Here is a 21,357-nt window from a genome sequence, read left to right on the forward strand (position 1 = left end):
TGAACCTGTGCCATGCTCTGGATTTCCAGGGAATTCTCACTCCTGGCTCAGATCCCTTTCCTTGGAATCCCAGAGCTCCAGGATGTGATCCCATCCCCAAAACAGCCAGGAAAACAGAGCTGCTGAATCCTAAAAAGGGCCACAAAACCCTTGCACAGGGAGGTCAAACCCAGGGAAATTCATCTTCAGGCACTGGAGGGTCTCTGTGACCTCATCTCCAGGAGCTGGATTTATCTGCAAAGATTATCCAAAATCATTATTCCATATTTCTGTTATAGTTCAGCCTGCCTGCAATTCTGCTCATGCTAAAGCAGTCTCACAAAAGGGTTTTATGAATGAATTAAGCAGCTTCATCAATTTTATGTGAGTTTTGGCCAACTAATCCAGTTAGAAATATCTTTGGAATCGATATGCATCGTGCCAGGCCCAGGAAACACTGAGATCACAGAAACAGAGGGAAAAGTGGGGGGAACCTGTGAATTACCAGTGAATTACCAGCCTAAAAATATTTTAAAATTAAAATTCAGAGGGAAATATGAACCTTTCCACAGATCTCTAGCAAAAAGCTGGGTGAAAAAGGAAACCCCCATTTTATTGGGATTATCTTGACTGACATAACAGCATTAATTACTTTGTTCACCAGCATCTACAGAATGAAATTTATGGTTCTGATGCAAAAGAATGAGTACAAGAACTCCAAGAGACCAGAGGATGGTTTATGTCATAATGAGGAAAGATTCGGGCAGCAGCCAATAAAGACATTTGACCTTAACAATCAATTAGGGTGCCCATTGATCAGGCAAATACTAATAGGGAATAAAAGTGGAGCTACAGATCATTCAATAGAATTATTGTAAGATGTAATTGGGTAGCTCCCAAATGGGAGCTTTATGATGTTTCAGTTAAAAAAAATTGCAGTTCTACAAGGAGGAGGGATTTGTTCTAAGGGAAAAAGCATTTAAAAAGAGAAAATATAATTTATTTGAGAGAGGATCAGGAAAAGAGTGTTTAACATTAAAAGTTAAATAAAATTTTTGATGCCTGTCTCTGCTCATACTGCAGGGCATTAAAAACACACAGCTGACCACTGAAATACTAGAGAATGTTAAACCAGGGGTGTGGCAAGACTGCTAAAATATTAATAGATTAATATTATTCTACTAAAAATTAAATTAATATTGCATAGCCATTCCCAACACTATCTCCTCTAAGAGCAGAAGTTCCTCAGGATGCTGAAATCAGTGTCAGCTTCATCCCAGAGCAAAGTGGGAAGATTTTCAGGTACATTTAGGCAGGTCACACCTGCATCCCAGGGCTTCCTCTGCTCCTCCAAGAGCACAAACCAAAGTGTGAGGTGAGTGTGAGAGTGTTTAATGCACAGCTCCCATCACAAAGCCCCAGGTTTGTGAAAGGAACACACTCCAAACCCCCAGGAACAGCTGCTCTGTCCCCTCAGCATGCCCAGGGATGGGTGTTTGATTGGCAGAGATCTCCTGGGATAACGGGGATGGAAAAGCACCAGGATAACGGGGATGGGCAACCCAAAGAGGCTGAACTGGTGCCTTGTGAAGGCTGACCTAGAGCAGAGGCTGGGCACAGTTACAGAATAAAGCAGGGATTTATTAAAAGACCTCCTCAATGGATGCACCTTGGGCAGCACAAGAGCCCAGCCAGGGCTGCACCCAAGATTAACAGAATTCACAAGGTTGGGAGAGAGCTCCAAGAGCATCGAGCCCAGCCCAGCCCCAACACCTCCACTAAACCACAGCACCCAGTGCCACATCCAGGCTTTTCAAACACATCCAGGCCTGGTGACTCCACCACCTCCCCGGGCAGCCATCCCAGAGCTTCATCACCTTTCTGGAAAAGCTTTTTCCTGCTCTCCCACCTGAATTTCCCTGGGCACAGCTTGAGGCTGTGTGCTCTGGTTGTGTCAGGGCTGCCTGGAGCCAGAGCCCAGCCCAGCTGGGCACAGGCACCTTCCAGGAGCTGTGGGAGCGATGGGGCCAGCCCTGAGTCTCCTTTTCTCCAGGCTGAGCACCCCCAGCTCCCTCAGCCCCTCTCAGGGTTCGTGCTCCCAGCCCCTCTCCAGCCTCATTGACCTTCTCGGGACATTCTCAAGCATTCAAGATGAACCAAAATGGCCCCAAAATGCACGAGCGCTCCCGGGGGCTCTCCCTGGGATCAGTTCTGCTCCATTGGCACCTTGGAGTTCATTCCCAATTCCAGCTTCAGCCCATCAGTCCCATCCTGCTTGTTTTTCTCTCTCCAGCCCACGGTGTTTGTGCTCCTGGGCTGAGGTTTGGATCATTTGTCCTTGGTGCCCAGCTGGAGCAGGAATTGTTTTGTGTCCCTGCTCTGTGCACAGAGCTCACCACCCCATAATGAGAAGCTCAGACCCACACACTAAAGCAGGACAAAATATGAAAAATATAAAAGCTAAACCCTGAGGCATCATCACAATGCTCTGAGAGGCACCAAACTGCTCCCAGACACAGAATGGCTGTCCTGGGTTCGTGGGGGCAGGGTTTGAGACCAGGGGTCTTGGGGGTGGTTTCTGGAATTTCCTCCACATCCAGCAGAGCCAATTCCAGCTCCAGGATGGATCCACCAGGCTGGGCCCACCAGGAGTGGTGGTGATGCCTCTGGGATAATGGATTTAAGAAGAAAAGAAAAAGTTTTGTGCAGAGTGGACAGAGCAGAATGAAGCAAGAATATGAGAGGAACAGCCCTGTGGAAACCCAGGAGCTGCTCCAGAGCTGAAATTCCCAGGAGATTCCATGGGAATTCTATTATCTCTCCCCTGTGCAGCTGGGAGGGGAGAGGGAGAAGCTTTGGTGGGAGTCTGGAATCCACACAGGGTCAACAGTGATAAAATCCAGAAAGCTCCTGCCAGGATCTGAGCAGACCAAGCAGGGACTGTCCAGGCACAAAGGGGTTTTGCCATTTTGGTGGCCTCTGGGAAACAGCACTCTGACTTTTCTCATTTATCCACTGATTCTTCAGGAGAAGTCTGAAGGACAATTTTTTCCTAAAATCAAATCTAAACCCACCCTCCTTCAGCTTAAGGCCATTGCCCCTTGTCCTGTGCCCTTATGGAAAAGCAGATTTCAACACTTTTCCATTCAGCCTTCTCCAGAGCCCAGGATCCCAATCCATCCAACATCCTCTGACAAACCTGAGAAAGGCTTATCCCACCACCTTTTTAAAATGCCACAAATCCTGATTTCTACTAAAAATATATTTTAATTAAGAGTGTACAAAGCCATTTGCTTAACCCTTTGTATGAGTGTGCCAAGCTATTTGCTTAACCCTTTGTATTTATTTTTTATAAACAATTATTGAATATTTATTCAATATTTTATTTTTATTAATCTGAAGCCCACTTGTGCTTCAAAATCAGACAAATAAAGAACCAGAAAGCCAAGACATTTCCAGGATCCAGAAGGGTTTAGGTAGTTTCAGGGACAACCGATAAGGACAGAGGGGCAAAAGGGACTGAAGGACTTCTGACTTCCCATCCAGTTCCTGATGTTTCAGATGCATAAAATGTGCTCTGCCTTGGAACTCCAAAGGCCACCCGTGAGCAGGATGGGAGCAAAGCCTCACGTGATGCCAATTCTTGAGGAACCATCAGCAATTTTATCCTCCACGTCTACAACAGTTTGGCACAGAAAGATTTTTACAACTCTTGAAGTATTTGACTCCAACTCCTCAGCCTTTGTTAATCACAAGATCCAAATCCATACATTCTTCCTCTCTCTCTAAAGCAGCTGCTTCACGGAAAAGAAACAATCAGCAGGATGTCAGGATTACACCCCGAGCAGTAAACAACAAACCTCAGGGAAAGCAGACACCTGCAGCCTCAGAAATGTTAGCCTGAGAAATCAGGAATGCGATATGGACAAATTATTCAAATAACTTCCAGCCTGCAGAGCTGGGAATCTGCCCATTAGCCCCGCATTTGGAAAAAAATCCATTAATGCAAACAGCATTTAGTAGCAGGCAGCTTCACTAAATTCTCTGGAAAGGGCAGGTGCATTAAGTTATTAATGAAGAGACACTTAGGTTTGATACAATCAAATGCATTTTAGAAAATACTTAGCTAGGTAATGTTCAGATAATGAATTAAAACAAAAAACACCACATACAAAAGGCCCAAGTTCTGTTTTTCCTTCTAGTTAAGCTCAGCTATTTAAAAGAAAAATGTTGTCCAGAGAACGGGATACTGGAAGATTGTTCCAAGATCTCCACACAACCTTTTTTTTTCTCCAGGTTGAACAGCCCCAACTCTCTCAGCCTCTTTTTGTAGGGAAGGTGCTCCAGTCCTTTTATTAAATTTGTGGCCTCCTCTGGACTTGCACAAAATGAGAAGGAAGAAGGTGAAGGGAAAAGAGAGGATGTAAAGAATTAAAGAATATGAAATATTAGTCAAAAATGAGGCATCTCCAGCACCATGGTCAATCAGCCTCTCCACACCACACTTCAAGCCAGGATAAACTTTGCTAAAATCTCTTTCACTTCTACCAAAATTCATGAACTTGAAACAACAATCCCCAAACAGAGACCACAGCTCCAAGGTACCTCCCAGCCACAGGAAGACTCCTTTTTGTGCTGGAAAAAAACAAATTCCATTTAATTCCTGTAGCTTTTTGCTTTCATATCTGGCATTGACAACAATCAGGGCGGTCAAACCATGGAACCCATGCAAGGGGAAGCTCTCCCATCCCTTTGAGTAGGAATATTAGAAAATAGGAATATAACCAGATCCTTTGGGACAGGGCTGCCTTCAGCCCCATCATCTGCCTCAGCTGCTGGCACAGGGGGAAGCTTTGGGGGAATTAATGAAGATGTCACCAGGAAAACTCCTAATTGTGCATTAAGGCTCATAAATATTGGATGAGGAAGCCCACGTGCCTTCCCAGCTCACACACATCAGGGCTCCTCCACAATTAAAACAATTTCCCGCCCACATTTCAACTTCAGACACGTAAAACACAAATATTACAATATGCAAATAGCCTTGGTTTATTCTTTTTGCCCAATAAAAGCTCTGGTTTGGACCATATCTAAATTCCACAGGTCACCCAAAAATCTTCAGTAAGAACAGGAAGAAATTGTTCCTACAGCCTTGGAATTATCCAAAGCTTGGAGCAACCTGGGATAGTGGAAGAGATAATTTCAATGTCAATTAAAGCTGTAGGAAATGTATTTGGTGTGTTTAAATCAGCTGGGAAGACAACAACACCCTGAAATCTATTCTGCTTTCTTTAATTTTTAGTTCTCAAAGAGCCCTGGATTTGCTGGGAGCAACACAAGAGAGAAAATAGGAAATTATTTTTAAAATTTAGTAGGTTTCAAATACTGCTGTACCTGGTCTTTAACCTTACGAATAACCCAAATTAGCCTTGCACTCAATAAAAACAATAATGAACCATCTCTTCAGTGAAAACCCTAACAACGCTAAAAAAGTCATTTCTGTGCTTTAAAACCCAGCATTTAAACTGCTGTGGGTTTCCTTAAATATTATTATTTTTAAAGAGCATTCTCAAGAATAAACTCTACTTTCAGACTCATACAAATTCAACTACCAGCACACCCAGCAACTTTTCCACTGAAATTCCCAATTCCAGGCACTTCTTCCAATCAGCAATTCAGTACAAACAAAGCTGCCCTCCAAGGACAGAAATTTTTATTAACTGTTAAATATTGGTAATGTGCAGGAATATTTCACACGAGCTCATAGGCTAATGAAATACAAAAACAATGCAATTAAGTGTGCATAATTTAAAAATATTTAATATTTTACTTTCCAAAGGCGCTCTTGCATAGATTACATTCCCTATTTTCCAATGTAAATGTGGGTATCAATCAATTTATACTAATTTCAATTAGAAACAAGACAGTGCGTGGTCTACAAGTAACAAAACAAAGTCAGTTCCTATTAAATTTGGAATATTCTCCTTTCAATATCCCATTAATGTTGGGATAAAGCAAATCACACTGGATTTATGAGGGGGCTGGAAAAAACAGAATGAGGAGGTTTTCCCCTGTGATCCTTTGAATTAGGTTCTACCTAAAACAGAGCTAACAGCTCTGTTTTATAAAAATAATTCGTTTCTGAGAGTCACACTACCAAAAATATGTGGGTTTGACATATTTTTTTATATTTTGAAATCTCCTGTCTTGAAAGACTTTAATTTGATAACCAGGTGACAGACACAGGGATGCTGTACAAGAGAAAAAAAATGAAATATATTCAATACAACTCAAAATACGAGAGTCCATAAAATCAGGTATTTCCCACCAGTAAGAGTACTGAGTTTAAAAAGTCAGTTAATAAAAATTCCCCTAATTTTTAGTTTCTGCAGGAACTCCTGCTGTGTGGATAAATGATTGTGTGGAGTTTTAATATGACTTTTTCAATTTTTCTTGATGCCCTTGGAAGGTAGGGAATTATTTCAACCAAACCTTCTTCATAGCCCATCTTTCCCCCCAACTCTGTAATCAAATATAGAGATAATAACTTATTTCAGCAGCTGTTTAGCCATAAGTCATTCTGCCCTCCTGTTAATTTAAAATCATTAATAAAAATAATGAAACGGAAGTTTCAAACACCTTTAAAATACCATCCTTGCCTTAAACAGAATACAGCAGTGGAGAAAATTCCCATTTCAGCTGTTTTAGCAATCCCTGCTCCACATACAGTGGAAGGCTTTTCTTGTGGAACACAATGGATGAAAGCATCAGGATTCCATAACTGAACATTAAAAAAATAATAATCATATTGTAAGCAACGATAAGAAGGATTTGATGATTCTGCTTTCAAGAGGATTAAGCATGCGGTGTCCTTTCAGGACAATTTAAGTTGTCCAGTTCCTGATCTTTATGGTTCAGAAGTTTATTGTAAAGCTATTTTATCTGACAGGGCAGGGAAATTTACTGGTGTTCTTTTCATCTTCTTGGAAAAAAATCTGTTTTAAATTCTTTCACACGTATTTCAACAAACTCCTTTTACCACTGCAGAGGGCAGGGAAATAATTATGGATTTTTACACGTAGCAGAGAAGTAAAAAGGGTTTTTCAACTGAAACATCTCTTAAAAGTCACCACTAATGGCAAAGATTTGCCAACCACTCCTGCTCAGTCCAACACTCCCAGATGGGCCTCCCTGCACTGCCAGGGCTACAAAAATAGCAAATTTTGATGTTCAGTTCATCTGCCACCACCATCTCTGAGGAGAGATCTCCAGCTGTGATCGTGCACTATCAGTGGCACTGAAAAGTCATTCTTCCCCCATTTCAGCTCCGGCCTGGAGCCACTTTGGGCAGGAATAAGGAGATCACAAAGCTGCTCATCACTCACTCGCAGAGGCCTTGAGGGAGGGTATTTTTATACCTTTCCATGGGCAGCAATACAGGCTCCAGGAATGGAATTTTACTGTCAAATATTCACATTGCAACTCTTTGTGGGACAGGTGGCTCTGCTTTTATAGATCAGCACGCCCCAAACCTGCACCCAGCGCTCATTTTAACTCATGTTCATTAAAGCCATTCATTAAGTTATTCCTTGATGTCACAGATCAAATGTGTGTGACATAAATTCTCTTTTTAAGGTGGGGACATTGGCACAGGGTGCTCAGAGAAGCTGTGGCTGTCCCTGGATCCCTGGAAGTGTCCAAGGCCAGGTTGGACAGGGCTTGGAGCAGCCTGGGACAGTGAAAGGTGTCCCTGCCCATGGCACAAAATGATCTTTAAGGTACTTCCAGTTCATAATTCTATGATCTTAAGGGTCTTTTCCAACCTAAATGAGTGAGGAAATTCAGCAAGAAGGAGGATGGAAAGAATAATGCAGAATTTTAAAAGCATTGGTAAGGTGGAAGGGGAAGCAAGTGAGACACGGAGGAGAAAATCTACAATTAAAGCAGGAAAAGACAAGAATGATGGAAAAAGCAAGTGGACAGTAATGATGGAAAAGGTGCTTTAAGAGAGGTTTTGTGACCATTCTGCAGCAGATCCACATCCAGTATGAATTTTCCCCATGTGTCCTGAGCACATCCCTCTGAGGAAGCTTTTATGAATGCCACAAAATTCTGCGACAGTGCCACTGACACCAATTCAAAAAACATGTGAATAAATTAATTATCCTTGAGAAATCTACCTCTGTGGCTAAAACTGGTTAGTAACTTTAAAAGCTGTTCTGGGAGAGAAAAACATGAGAGTCCATAATCCTGTGAAAATAGCAAGCAGTGGAAGTGTCCTTACAGGGAAAGGTTAATGAAAAAAAGAGAAGATAAGACTCATCAATAGCTCTGCTGATAGCATTAAACAGATTTCTCAGTGTTGGAGTCACATGGGAAGATAAATCAGGATATCAAACTTCCACATTGTATATTTAAAGCCATTTAACACCTGAGCACTAAATTTTAAAGGGATTTAAAAAAAATTCCCAGTAGAAGCTGAATATTGAGAAAAGTAAAACAGGTGACTATCTCCATATCAAGCCCTAATTTCATTTATCGATGACAGGGGCACCAAAAGGCTGCAGAAATTTGAAAGCAATCACTTCATCTCCAAGTGGGGACAAAGAAAGCAGCAGTGAGAAGTGAGTGGATCTTTAGCAGCTGCTGTGGTGTGCTCCAATCTCATCTCCTGCTCATTCAGTCAGGTGGTAACAAGAGGCTGCTACAAAGGATCCAGCAGAGCAGAGCAAACCATAATTGTACAATTTGTTTATCCAGCTCTGATGGAAACTCCAGCACGTTCAGGCTTGGAATTACCGACTGAAGAAAGGATGAGGGAAATCATTTAAATGTTTGTACAACGTCCTGAACACTTTTAAAAAGGAGAATTTCCAAGTATTTCCTTATTCCTTGAAGACAAGATTTCCATATTTCAACACCCCGTACAGCAGCTTGTTTATTTTGGAGAATAATCTGGAAGTGAACTCAGTGACCAAGTGGAAAAAACATTTATTTCACGTAATATTAACAGCAGGAGCCAAGAAGCCAGCTTAGAAATAGCCAATATTCACATTTTAAATATCTGCACCCTCAAATAACTCCTAGAAAGGATTTATTTCTCTCAAGGAAACTGAAGGTGATTTACAGACTTTGTGATGCTTTTTCTCCAACTCCAGCCAAAGCAGTTTTTTTTTAATTGAATTATCAGCACACAGCTACAGCATTGTCAACTTTGAAATGTGTGTTTTCAGCTCAATATTCCGGCCTGTATTGCTGCTTTTAATAATAACTGAAAGCAGGCTGTAAACAATATGTAATTATGATGTTAATGGTTATTTTCATTATTCAGAAATTGTATGAAAATAAAAGATAATGCTGAAATGCTTGAAATTCTCACAACATCATTAATCCAACACCTGCATTTTTAATAATTTGCAATGAGATCTGCTAATAAAAATCTCTTGTACCAATGACTGGTCTCAGCTGATGCAATACTTACTACAAATGGTGGTTTTTTGTGTTACAAATTGTAAGCAGGAAGAAAACCAAGGGACTACAGGGGGGAAAAAAGGAGACTGAAGAGGTGAAATATGAAAATCTTCAGGAGAAAGAATAATTTGATTATCACAAAGATGCTCCCAGAGAATTCAGAAATTCCTAAGGTTCACTTTGAGTAGAACATTCTCTTTACTTCTGCCAGCTGAGCAGAATAAAAGCAAAAATAAAAGCAGAATAAAAGCAAAAATAAAAGCAGAATAAAAGCAAAAATAAATGTGTTCAACACTGGCATAGAAACACAAAACCACCGAGTCTTGACCAACGTGATCTGATATCAGTGCTGCTCCTCCAAAATTTCCAGCTTCCTTTGGTTTCTCATTAACACCTAAATCACTCTTCTGAATAACCACTGCCTATTAAGTCTTCCTACCCATTTCTCCTGATATTCTTTTTTTCCTCCTTACATTTCCTAAATTGGTGCTATCTCCCCTTGTTGAGAAATGTCAATCAGTAGGATCAGGGATAATGGAGACCTTTATCAAGGATAAATTGCCTCCTCAAAGGAAGGGGGAAAAGGAAAGGAAAAGGGGAAAAGGAAGAAAAAGAGGAAGAAAGAGAAGAAAGGAAAAGCAAAGGAAGAAGAAAGGAAAAGCAAAGGAAGAAGAAAGGAAAAGCAAAGGAAGAAGAAAGTGAAACATCTTGGACAAACCATTCAACTTATCCAGTGAAAACTTGCAGAGATAAAAGGAGAAGCAGAACCTTTGTGGCAAGAACCACCATCTCCCATCCTAAAAAAGCAGCTGAGATTAAATGCTTGTTTTTATTTGATTAACATGAGGTGAAATCAAACGTGGTTAATGAAGCTAAAAATGAGAATCTGATAAATAGGCTCTGTGAAGCATTGCCAGCGGCACACAATAAACCTTGCAAATAAAAAAAAAAAAAAGGGAAATGTCCTTTCCTTACTCCTTAAATTTCAATTCCAACCACCAGGGAGGAATATCTGAAGCCAAATTTTCAGCTGGTGTTGGCTAAAACCTTAATATGACATCGTTGAAAGTCAAGGAGTTCAAAACACAAGCAAAGCAGGACAGGGGGAAAAAAATTGTGGCAATAAAAGTTTTTCCCATTCCCTCAAGGCTGAGGAAAAGGATTTCTAAGTGGTACCTCCTGTTTAACTAAAAAACAACTGCACAAGGCTTTCAAGCAGCAGCACCAACAAAACACTTAACCTGCCTCAGCTGACAAGTGATGAAGAGCTTTAGGAACACTTTGCTGCAGCCTGAAGATGAAAGAATAAAACAAAGCTTTTCTTTTCATCTTAATGCGATTAAATCGTCCACTTAAAGTGTTTTTTCCTACCACACTGAGGAGTCTCTCTCTGTAAATAAATTGGGATGGGAAGAAAAGTAGTAATTTACTATTAAAACCTAAAGGTTTTATTACATGGAGGTCTCCTCATGCTGCTGAAGTGGTGTTATATATCTAAAAAGTGCTATTTTTCAATAATACAAAGGAAACAAATGCACTTAAACTCCTCTGCTTCTCCAGTCAGTGAAGAGATAAATTTGGATAAGAATATCTGTTGTACTATAAAACCAGAGAGGATTCTACACAGCAGAATGACAATTTCCTTGCCTGGTGCTATCAGGACTCGTGTTGGTGAAATCAAACAGCTCTAATTTACTCATTGGGTTTATCTCCTTAAAATGGTCAATGTTTTATTTCTGTTCTTGAAGATTAAAAAAAAAAAAAATCATTCAAACTGCTCCAAATGACTTCTATTCCAACAATCCCTTAAATTACAAAGCTCTTTATCTCAGCCAACTATCTGGGCTTTCTGACCTATAATCCCTGGAAGGTCTCTGAAGGACAAAGGAGGATTGGGACAGAACAGAGACAATTCTGCAAGAACACACGTGGGAGATTTCTAACAAAGACCATGACAAATGGGTCCCAAACAGGCATTTTCAGATTTTTAATGTATAAAGTAACCAAAATGAAGGAAAAATGAAAGAAAAAACAAAACAAAACATGTTGTTAGACAGGTTTTTAATTAATTTTAACATACATAAAACTCCCAAACTCAAAAACCCTAGCACACAAGTCTGGCACGTAAACAGTAGATAAACTCTGGCTGCAATTTCAACAAACTCAGCCTAAGGCTGGGCTCAAAGTCCTAAAGCTTTGCCAGGATTTAACTACAAAACAATTTACTCAGAACTAGCAAAAGGCAATGGCACCAATTCCATCCATAAATGCATAAAGATTCAGTCCTTAAAACTCATTATTTCCTGATGTTTTGCAAAGGGCTCCATGAACTTAACTCTTCCTCCTGAACTGATCTTAATAAAAATTAATACAAAAATCATACAGCAGCCACCAACAGCTGTTTTCCAAAATGATTTTCCTGCTAAGCACTGGAGGATGAGGCTTTAGCAAGCACAAATCTTGTGCTCCCACATTAAAAAGCAGAAGGTTTTAACTTTTAACTCACAAGCCATTGCTAAGCAAATACTTTGGATGTGCTTGTTAAACAGCAGCTGCGACAAAAATCCCTTTATTTGTGTGCTACACAAGATTTGGAGAGGCAACGTCTGCACTCAGCAAACCCTAATAGAGCACAGGCAGCCTAAAGCAGAATAGCATGAAATTTAATTTCCCCAAATCCACCAGAGACCCAAAAAGCACATGGAAGGCAGTACATAAAAATTACCTGTTCCTAAGAATAGATGGAAACAAAAAGTGATGTTTCTAAATGAAGGCTCCTTGAAAAATAAATTCTGCCTCTCTGCAAGAAGCCACACGCAGAAAATAATTTGTAAAAGGCAAAAACTATAGAAGAAAGTGACTGTCACTGCAATGAGTGTGCCTGAGACCTATTTACTTCCACATATGAGGACAGGACCTGGCACATCCAGGGCTCCTCCTTTTAATTTCATCTGGAATAACCAAAGTTTTCCATCAGTTGTAAAATAAGAAACCATTAAATCAATTAAATGTCCCCATGATATCTGACAATAGTCATGGGATAAATTGGCTTTCACCTTGGCCCTCGTGTAGGGAAAGAAAACAAAACCACAGCTCAATCCCACAGATTTAAACACTGAATTCCTCCATTTGCAGAATGTTTGAAAACCTCAGAAACTGTTTCTTTGGTTCCCTTTCCAACACCAATTAATAACCAATAAAGCAACAGTGGGAGGAGGAGGTTGGGAATCACTCAGTGCTATTCCAGCCCTCAATGCCTCCCTCAGAGAGATGAGCAGGATTATTTAATCCTAAAGAAAGAAACAAAAAGAGGAAGAACAGACAGAGAAACCCCTGCTACGTTTGGCCTGGCCAAACTGCACAGTGACACAAACACAGAAACCCACAATGGGTTGGGATGGATTTTGGAGTTTTCAGCAGGTCCACTCCCCATCCCAGGGTGCTCCAGCCTGGCCTTGGGCACTTCCAGGGAACCCAGAGGCAGGCACAGCTTCCACTTGCCACCTTCACTGGAAAATACTTCCTTCAACCCCAATTTCTATCATGTCAAGCTCTAGGTTCATGTTAACACAAGTGGCATTTCTTGGAACATATTTAAATATATTTCATTATATATTTAAGATGTTCTGGTGGGAAGTTTCTGGTGATTTAAATCACTGCACACCACGTTAGGATAATGAGCAGATGAGGTTCATTGTAACATCAGTCATAGGTTAAAAACATCACATTTGCAGGAGATGTTCCAACACCTTTTGCCATTTATTCCTGCTTGCCTTTAGTGTAAAATACCTCATTCCAGGGGATGTCTCAGTGTGGCAAAAAATCCTGTCAGGATTTTTCATAGAGGTGCACAGAGAGAAATTAAAGAGAAAACAATTTCTATTTCTGCTCCTTGTTTTTCCCATGTGGAATGTGGTTGGAGAATTGTTTCCCTGGGGTGATTGCTGGGTTGGATTCTGGTGAGGATTGTTTGAGCCTGATGGCCAATCCAACCCACCTGGGGCTGGACTCTCAGAGAGGGGCACGAGTTGGGAGTTAGAGATGGTAGTTAGAAAAAGTAGGTTTGTAGTTTGAGTATCTCCTTTAAATAGTATATTAATGTATTATAGTATAGTTATAATAAAGAAATCGTTCAGCCTTCTGCACTGGAGTCAGACATCAGCATTTCTTCCCACCAGGGTCACTACATTTCCAATATCTCAGCACCTTGGAAGCACCAAAACCAGGCAGCCCAGAGGTGCAGGGCTGCTGAAATGCCAACAGCAGGACTTCAGGGGAGATCCAAAATGCTGCTTGGGAGTAGAGTACCACAGAGTAATCCAACTTTTTCACTCATGCCCTGCAAGATGACAATTCACCAGGTTCTAGATGTTCATGGACTGGTTTGGGTGGAAAGGAGCTTAAAGCCCCTCCAGTGCCACCCCTGCCATGGCAGGGACGCCTCCCACTGTCCCAGGCTGCTCCAGCCCCAGTGTCCAACATTTCCTTGGACATTCCAGGGATCCAGGGGCACATTCCTTTTCACAATTATGGATATTTTCCATATTCTACTCCGCAGATTTGCCAGTTTTTCCCTGGAATTTCAGCACCACTTGACAAGGGCTCATCCAGCCACCTGAAAGCACTCACAGAGCACACTGCACATCACCTAGACAGCAAAACTTTGAATTTCTGCAGCTTCCTCCAATTCCAGTGCATAACTCCATCTTCCCTACTCTCCTGCAATCCAATAACAGGAATGTCAAGCTCCTCTAAAAATTTGCTGTTCCACTGCCAGCACTACAACTTTGCCACATGTAGCCACCTGGTGAGTTAAAAAACGTTTCACCTTTGGACAATAAAACAATTCCATCAATACCTTTAACCAAAAGGATATCAAGGCACCTCACTGAAAAGGAATATTATTATTAATAATAATTATAAAAATAATATAAATATGTAATATAAAAATATATCTTGGAATATATATTAAATATATATTTTTATATAATGTGATAATAATACTGAATATAATACTGTCTATTGATATTATATACTAATGTATAATGGTATAGTGATAATATTAATAACATATAAATACATATTATAAATGTTATTATTATGTATTATTATTGTGAATATTGTTATTAATACTAGTAATATTAATTTCTATCAAGCAAATAATGGCCTTTCAGGCTAGCAGTGATCCACAGCCATCTCAGTGATGCCTCAGGGTCCTACTCGATTTATTTCAGGTTTCCAGTACAAATTTAAAACTCTTTTTATGAAGAGCTCCCAGAGCTGTAAATAGAGGAGGGCAAATGAACACAAATGCAGAACCCAAGCTCTCCTGGCTCCTGCTGCAGGAAGGAAAGTGGAAAATCCTCATCAGGAACTTCCTGAGCTTTCCAGGTGTCTCCCAGCAAAGGGAATCAACCCAGGCACTGCCAAACCTGTTTTGTTTTTTTTTCCCTGTTCTAAAAATAAGAGGAATTCTAGAGAGTGACATCACAAATGTCAGTTTATTTCATCTTTCAGTTCATGCAGAGAAAAAGTGCTGTTGGAACAAAAAGGTGGATGGAAGCAATTAATACATGAAAGGGCAAAGAACTGCCAGGGTTTATTTGCAGAGGATTCTTGCTTAACTGGCAGAAATTCAGCCCAACTCTGAACTTCCAGGTGCTCACAAAAACTGAAAACACAAAATAATTCTCACAAGCAATACTGTAGAGTCCTCCTTCTCATTTTTTCCTGAGACATTCCAGTTTTAACTTCAGTTTTTCATGTAGTATCCAGCTACCCATAATTACTAATATCATCAGGACATGCTGCAACACTTCAAAAATATTATATTTAATAAAAACCCTAACTTTTCTGGGTATTGGAATGTGCTTCCATGTACCTGGAATAGGATGTCCTTAAGGATCTCCCACCTTCCCCAAATGTATCCCTGAGAGCTTTCTCCTATGTGACCCCACAACCAAAAGGTGCAGTTTGTTTTCCTAAAGCTCAGTTAAATCCTGGATTTGTCTCCAATTAGAACCCAACACTTGAAATCCTCATTCCTGAACATCCCAATAATATCTTCACATGTTTCTGACTGCCACAAGGTATCCAGAGCCACTGACACCCCACCCAAAACCAGACAGCAACACAAAAAAAAAGACACCAAACCACAGAAATTAATCCATGAAAATAGGAAGGAATCACCCAGCTCCTGAGGAGGCACCAGCAGGGCTCATTTTACTACACCCCTACACAACATTTTGTGACAGGGGGCCTTGGCTGATTTATAATAATAAATACAGTGGGGAAAAAAAAAAAAAAAAAAAAGGAGAAAAACCCTCTGCGCCCTTACTAGAATCTGTTTCTGCAAAGGGAAAAAAAAACTACTGAGATACTGACAATCTTGATAATTTAAGCATTTATTTTTTTTTCCCCTAATAAACTATTAGTTTTTCCAATATGCATGAAGCTAAAATGAATCAAACCATTCCCTCTGTCTGAAGCTTTAGGTATAATACACACCCAGGGAAAAAAAACTAAACCTCATTGCCTGACCAAATTACTTCCCATCAATATTGCTTTAGGAATTACAGACAGTCTTGAAAGATTTTACACTTGTTAAATATTTTAGTGCATTTAATATTACTCAGAAGACAGCAAGTGATCCAAGCAAGCTGAGATGCTTTCAGACGTTGTCTTTAGATGTCAAGTTTCAGTGTAAGTGGATGTAATTTCATTTTCTGACCCCAAACTCAAGTCAATAAATTCATCATTATTGGCAAGGAACAAGACACACATTCTTCCATGTAACTGAATCCATTATTCCTCCACCAAAAGCTATCAGAGGCTTGCCTGGAAGAAAGAGCTGGGTTTAAGAGCTCTAATGTTTCTCCCTGTAGACATCTTTTCTTATTTTTTTACAGTGTTATTTGTCTGAAATACAGAAGCACTTCCTCAAAATCACAACTTCTTCAAGGAAAAATATACTTAATGTTTTCCAAGATTGAGAAGGTCGAGCAATTCATGGAATACTGGAATGGTTTGGTTGGAAAGGGACCTTAAACAGATTTTAATTCCACCCCATCCATGGGCAGGGACACTGGACAATGTCCCCATGTCCAGCCTTTCCTTGGACATTCCAGGATCCAGGGGCAGCCCCAGCTGCTCTGGCAATCCCAGCCCAGCCAGGAATTCCTCATTCCCAAGATCCCATCCCTGGCTGCCCTCTGGCAGTGGGAGCCATTCCCTGGGTCCTGTCCTTCCATCCTTGTCCCCAGTCCCTCTCCATCTTTCTTTAGGCCACACTGAGGTCACTCCCAGCTTCTCTTCTCCAGGCTGAAGAATCCCAAATGTCCCAGCCTTTCCTCACAGCAGAGCTGCTCCATCCCCCTGATAAACTCTGGGCTCACTCCAAGTCTTTCAACTAAAAGAAAAACCCAAATTAAACAAAAAAGAACTTAACCAACAAAAAAAAATTTAAAAAAACACTATTTCCCACAAAGAGAAACAAAAATGAAAGCTCAATATATGCAACGGTGTAAATTAGCAGAGAATTCCTGGGGTCTTACATCCCTCCCACACCCCAAAAATCCCAGGAGCTTGCTCACAAAACCATTCCCATAATTCACATTTAAGGATGAACAGCAAACAGCACAGAAAAACAGGTAGGACATGCAAGTGCTGTTCCATAAAAATCCTTTATCTGGAATAACTTCCTCACCATAATGAAGTCCAAGGACACAATGAAAAAGCTACTATTTAAAAAAAAAAATAGGAAAGAAGATTCCCAGTCCAGGGGACTGGAATGAAGAGATCTTTTAAGTCCCTCCCAACCAAACCACTTTGGGATTCTGGGACAGACCCTCCAATTAACAGGAAACCAAATTTATGCTCAGGAAAAAAAGAAAAATGCTAAATTCTGTCTACTCAAGTCTCTGCTGCAGGACTGGTGTTTAATCAGTGCTGAGTTCGTTGGGATTTCCTGGAAAGCAAAAGGGAATTCTGCTCTCAGGAATGTTTCTGGAGCACCGAGGAGAGCCTTACTTGAACTTCCAGATTTCAGGGAGACCCCAAATCACCTGTTCCAATCTCTGCTCCTCACTCCTGCAGCAGCTGTGTCCTGCTCCCTGTGCTGAAGGATTTTAAATGAGAGCAGAACACTCCTGCCACGAGGTTTGATGCATTCCAACATCCCTCAGTGATGAAATATAAGGAGTTAAGAAAACCATTGATCTCTACATCCCTGATTTTCACCATTCCAGGACAGGAAAAGAGCACATTCTCCTTCTAATCTTTGCTTAAGTGTGTTTCAGCAGAACATTCCCAAACTAAAAGTCAGTATTGATGAATGGAACAAGAATTTTCCCTTCAGAACTTAAGACATACTTGGATATTTGCTTGTTCTAAGGTTTTGGGAGTTTTTTAAGTCTTTAATGAGGGTAACAGTGTGGGAATGGGGATGTGGATGGGAACTGGAACTGGGGATAGGAACTGGGAATTAGGGATGGGAACTGTGAATTGGGATAGGATATGGGAATGGGAAACGAAACAAACTGGGAATGGGAAACGAAACAAACTGGGAATGGGATACTGGGAATGGGGATGGAAACTGGGAACTGAGAATGGGAAAAGCCAACTCTGTGTTTTACACATGAATGTTAGCCAGAAAAAAGAAAAAAAAAAAAACTAAAACAAAACCAAAGAGGAATTAACTCCTCTAAAAATCTACAACCTAAAGATGAGTCGAAAAGTTAATGTAAAAAAAAAATCATCCCTGTGAAACGGCAAGGAGTTCATCAGAATGCTCTGAAGGGCACATCTGATTTTTTTTCCCCCAAAAAAGCTGAAAAGCAGAAGCAAATCTGCACCTGATCCTCGGTGCTGTCTCCCAGTGGGCGAGGAAGGCTCCTTCATCCGATCGATGACGCTGTCAGACAACTGCAAAACACAAGAGGGGCACCCTGAGCTCCTTCTTCATCCCCACTGCCCCTCCAAAAGGAATAAAAGTTGATAAAAACACGGCCTGGAGCTTCTCTCCAAGACATGGCAGCTGCTAAAATTCAACCCCCAACACAAAATAATGCCCTGAATTGTTCAGAGCGCTCAGCTCACAAATAAACAGAATGAAATGATTTTGGCTCTCACTGAGGGTACAGGAAGAGTCAAGGAAATAACACCGTTGGGTGTGCTGCTGGTAATTAATCAGCAATTTTGCCTTTCTCACTGATTTAATCTGCCCTTCTGAGGTGCAGAGCACTCAACCCAGGAAGAACTTCATCCTGGAACGCCCTCCAAGGACCTGTGCAACACAGGTGGTCACAGGCGAACACAAAGTTCATTCTGATGTTGACACGAGCACAGAAGAACACTCAAAATATGCAGAGCAGCCTCCAGTTCCAGATCTATGGAAGCCCATGGGTAAAATTAACAAAAGGGAAAGAATTATTAGCATAAGGACTTGTGGCTTACAACTTCTGTCAGCAAATCAGGTTGGAAGAAACCTTAAAAGAGTTTTAATTCCAGTCCATGCCATGGCAGGGACACCTTCCACTGTCCCAGGTTGCTCCAAGCCCCATCCAACCTGGCCTTGGACAATTCCAGGGATCCAGGGGCAGCCACAGCTGCTCTGGGCAGGCTGTGCCACATTTCAGAGCACATGAACTCCACTCTCTATGGAACATATAAATTATATTATACTTATATCACTATCGCCTATTTACTCAAGAAATGGAAAATATCCATTTGCTGAAACATAATGAACTCTCGGGGCTCCTCCTGCACCTCTCCCCTCACTAAAACCAGCAATAAATGATAAATTATCACTCCTGGTAGGAGCCACACATGGAAAGAATCCCTAAGCTGCAGGAATTCCCCAAGTGCCTTGTGTCACAAGTTGTATTTGGGATATTAGAGACAGGCAGGGGTGACATTCCTGCCACATACCTGGGATGTCCAAGGCAAGGTTGGACAGGGCTTGGAGCACCCTGGGACAGTGGCAGTGTCCCTGCCACGGCAGGGGTGGCTCTGGATGCTCTTTAATGTCCTTCCAAGCCGAGGCAAACAGAGAGGGGGGGGAACAGAAGTTGGATCCTCGGCGGGCACAGCAGGGAAAAGGGAGGAGCTCCGCTGTGGAGGTCAGGGAAAGACAAACGCAGCGCCCGTAGTCACACACCGCCCCTAGAACGGCTCCTGATCCCGGGAGAGGGAAAATCACTGCGGGCCACGGCGGGGAGCGCCACACGAGGGGAAATCACTGCGGGGCCGGGGGGAGGGAGAGTGGGAAAGGGAACCTCGGGCAGGACAGTACGAGCCCCAGGCCGGCCCCGCGCTCACCCGCACGCCCTTGACCACGGTGATATTCTCATTCTCGTCCGCCTCGAAGGTGACGCGCCGGGTGCTGCCGCCGCCGCCCATCGCGGCCCGCGGACACACGCGCGGCCCTCAAGGAGACTCGGCCAGCACGCTGCCAGCGCGCCCCGCAGCAACGCCGCTCCCCATTGGCCCGCCGCGCGCCCCCGCCCGTAGAACGCCGCTTCCTATTGGCTCAGCCGGCGCGTCGCCATGGAAACGGCGCGGCCCTCCCCATGGCGGGGAGCGACACCCGGAAAGGTGAGGGAACTTTCTCGGGGTGAACTTGGCGAGAGGCGCGGGGACTACAAGTCCCGTGATGCTCCGCGAAGGGAGGAAGGGGGATGGGCTTGCCCATCCGCGCGGTGCGCGCTGGGTAGTGTAGTTCTGTTCGTCCCTGAATCCCTGTGGTACCTGAGCACCTGCCAGCATCTCCGGGATGCTGAAAATCCTCTGAGGGAGCTGGGAAGGGAATGGAGAGGCAGGAGAAGCTGAGGGAGCTGGGAAGGGGCTGAGCTGGAGCCAAGGAGGCTCAGGGGGACCTTGTGGCTCTGCACAAGTCCCTGCCAGGAGGGGACAGCCGGGGGGTCGGGCTGTGCTCCAGGGAACAGGGACAGGAGCAGAGGGAACGGCCTCAGGGCTGTGAAAAACGCCAATCACTTGGTTTTTAAAATTTTCAACGTTTAATAATAATAATAAAACGGTTATAAAAATAGTAATACAATTAGAGTAATAAAGTTTAGAGTTAGGATAGTTACAAGACAATAAAAAGCAAAGTATTACAGACGTCCGGATGCTGTCGGACACTAAGTCACAAAAAGCATCCCTTGTGAATAAAGGAATAACTTTAAAAGCAACAGCCTGTTGCATATTCATATATTTTCATGGTCATGCACACATTCTATTTAAAACAAGAACTCTGTCTGTTGTATTTCAACTGTTTCCTTTAATCCCTACGGTGTCTTCGAGTCTGAGCAAGGCCTGAAGAAATTAGTTTATTCTGATAAGAAGCCATAAATTTCTCTCCTTTGGAAGATTTAGGACACTTAAGTTATGAAAAGGAATAACCTTAAAAGCAACAGCCTGTTGCATATTCATATACCTCATACATGATGCATAAATTCTTTGTAAATTAAGAACTTTTCTGGTTTTTGTTAACCTCTTTTCTTTAATCTTGTTGGTTTCAAAAAGACGGGGAGAAGGTGGAAGAATGTTTCTTTTCTGATAAGGAGGCTGGAACTTTTTATGGGCCTCTTTCACTGACATTTGTATGTGAAGAATTTCTTGATTATCACATCTTCTTGCTTGAGTTTGTAACAAATCCTATATCGCAGAGTTTCTATTTTAACATTATCTTGTAACCTAAAACTATATTTAACACACTACTTAAAAGAATTAATAGAGCATAACTTTCTAACATTACACATATAATATTCATTGTAACATTGGCGAAAAGCCAACCATAAAATATGCATTTTCCACACTCCTGAAGCCCTAAATTGCTGGGTCAAACGCTAACAAATAACAACCACTATGATATTTGGGAAACTTTCTCTTTGCTTCTTTTCCCCTTCC

At 41.8% G+C, this 21,357-nt stretch overlaps 1 protein-coding gene across 4 annotated transcripts in view; it reads right to left on the reverse strand.

The window, feature by feature from the left end:
- The window catches only part of CHCHD3 (coiled-coil-helix-coiled-coil-helix domain containing 3), a 131,211-nt gene extending 111,299 nt beyond the window's left edge, over positions 1-19,912 (reverse strand). For 2 of the 4 annotated variants that reach the window (XM_077783708.2, XM_021530916.3), the window contains exons 1-2: positions 19,768-19,912; positions 18,303-18,372 (exon numbers count right to left, since the gene is read on the reverse strand). In XM_077783708.2, the coding sequence (XP_077639834.1) occupies positions 18,303-18,372; positions 19,768-19,848 (151 nt within the window). In that variant the 5' untranslated portion in view covers positions 19,849-19,912. Of the gene's footprint in view, positions 1-18,296; positions 18,373-19,767 lie in introns of all 4 variants that reach the window. The other 2 variants (XM_021530917.3, XM_021530914.3) reach the window with 1 other exon arrangement.
- Between the last annotated feature and the right edge of the window lie 1,445 nt (positions 19,913-21,357).

The sequence above is a fragment of the Lonchura striata genome, chromosome 1A, assembly GCF_050655825.1.
Source record: "Lonchura striata isolate lonStrDom1 chromosome 1A, ASM5065582v1, whole genome shotgun sequence".
Taxonomy (NCBI): domain Eukaryota; kingdom Metazoa; phylum Chordata; class Aves; order Passeriformes; family Estrildidae; genus Lonchura; species Lonchura striata.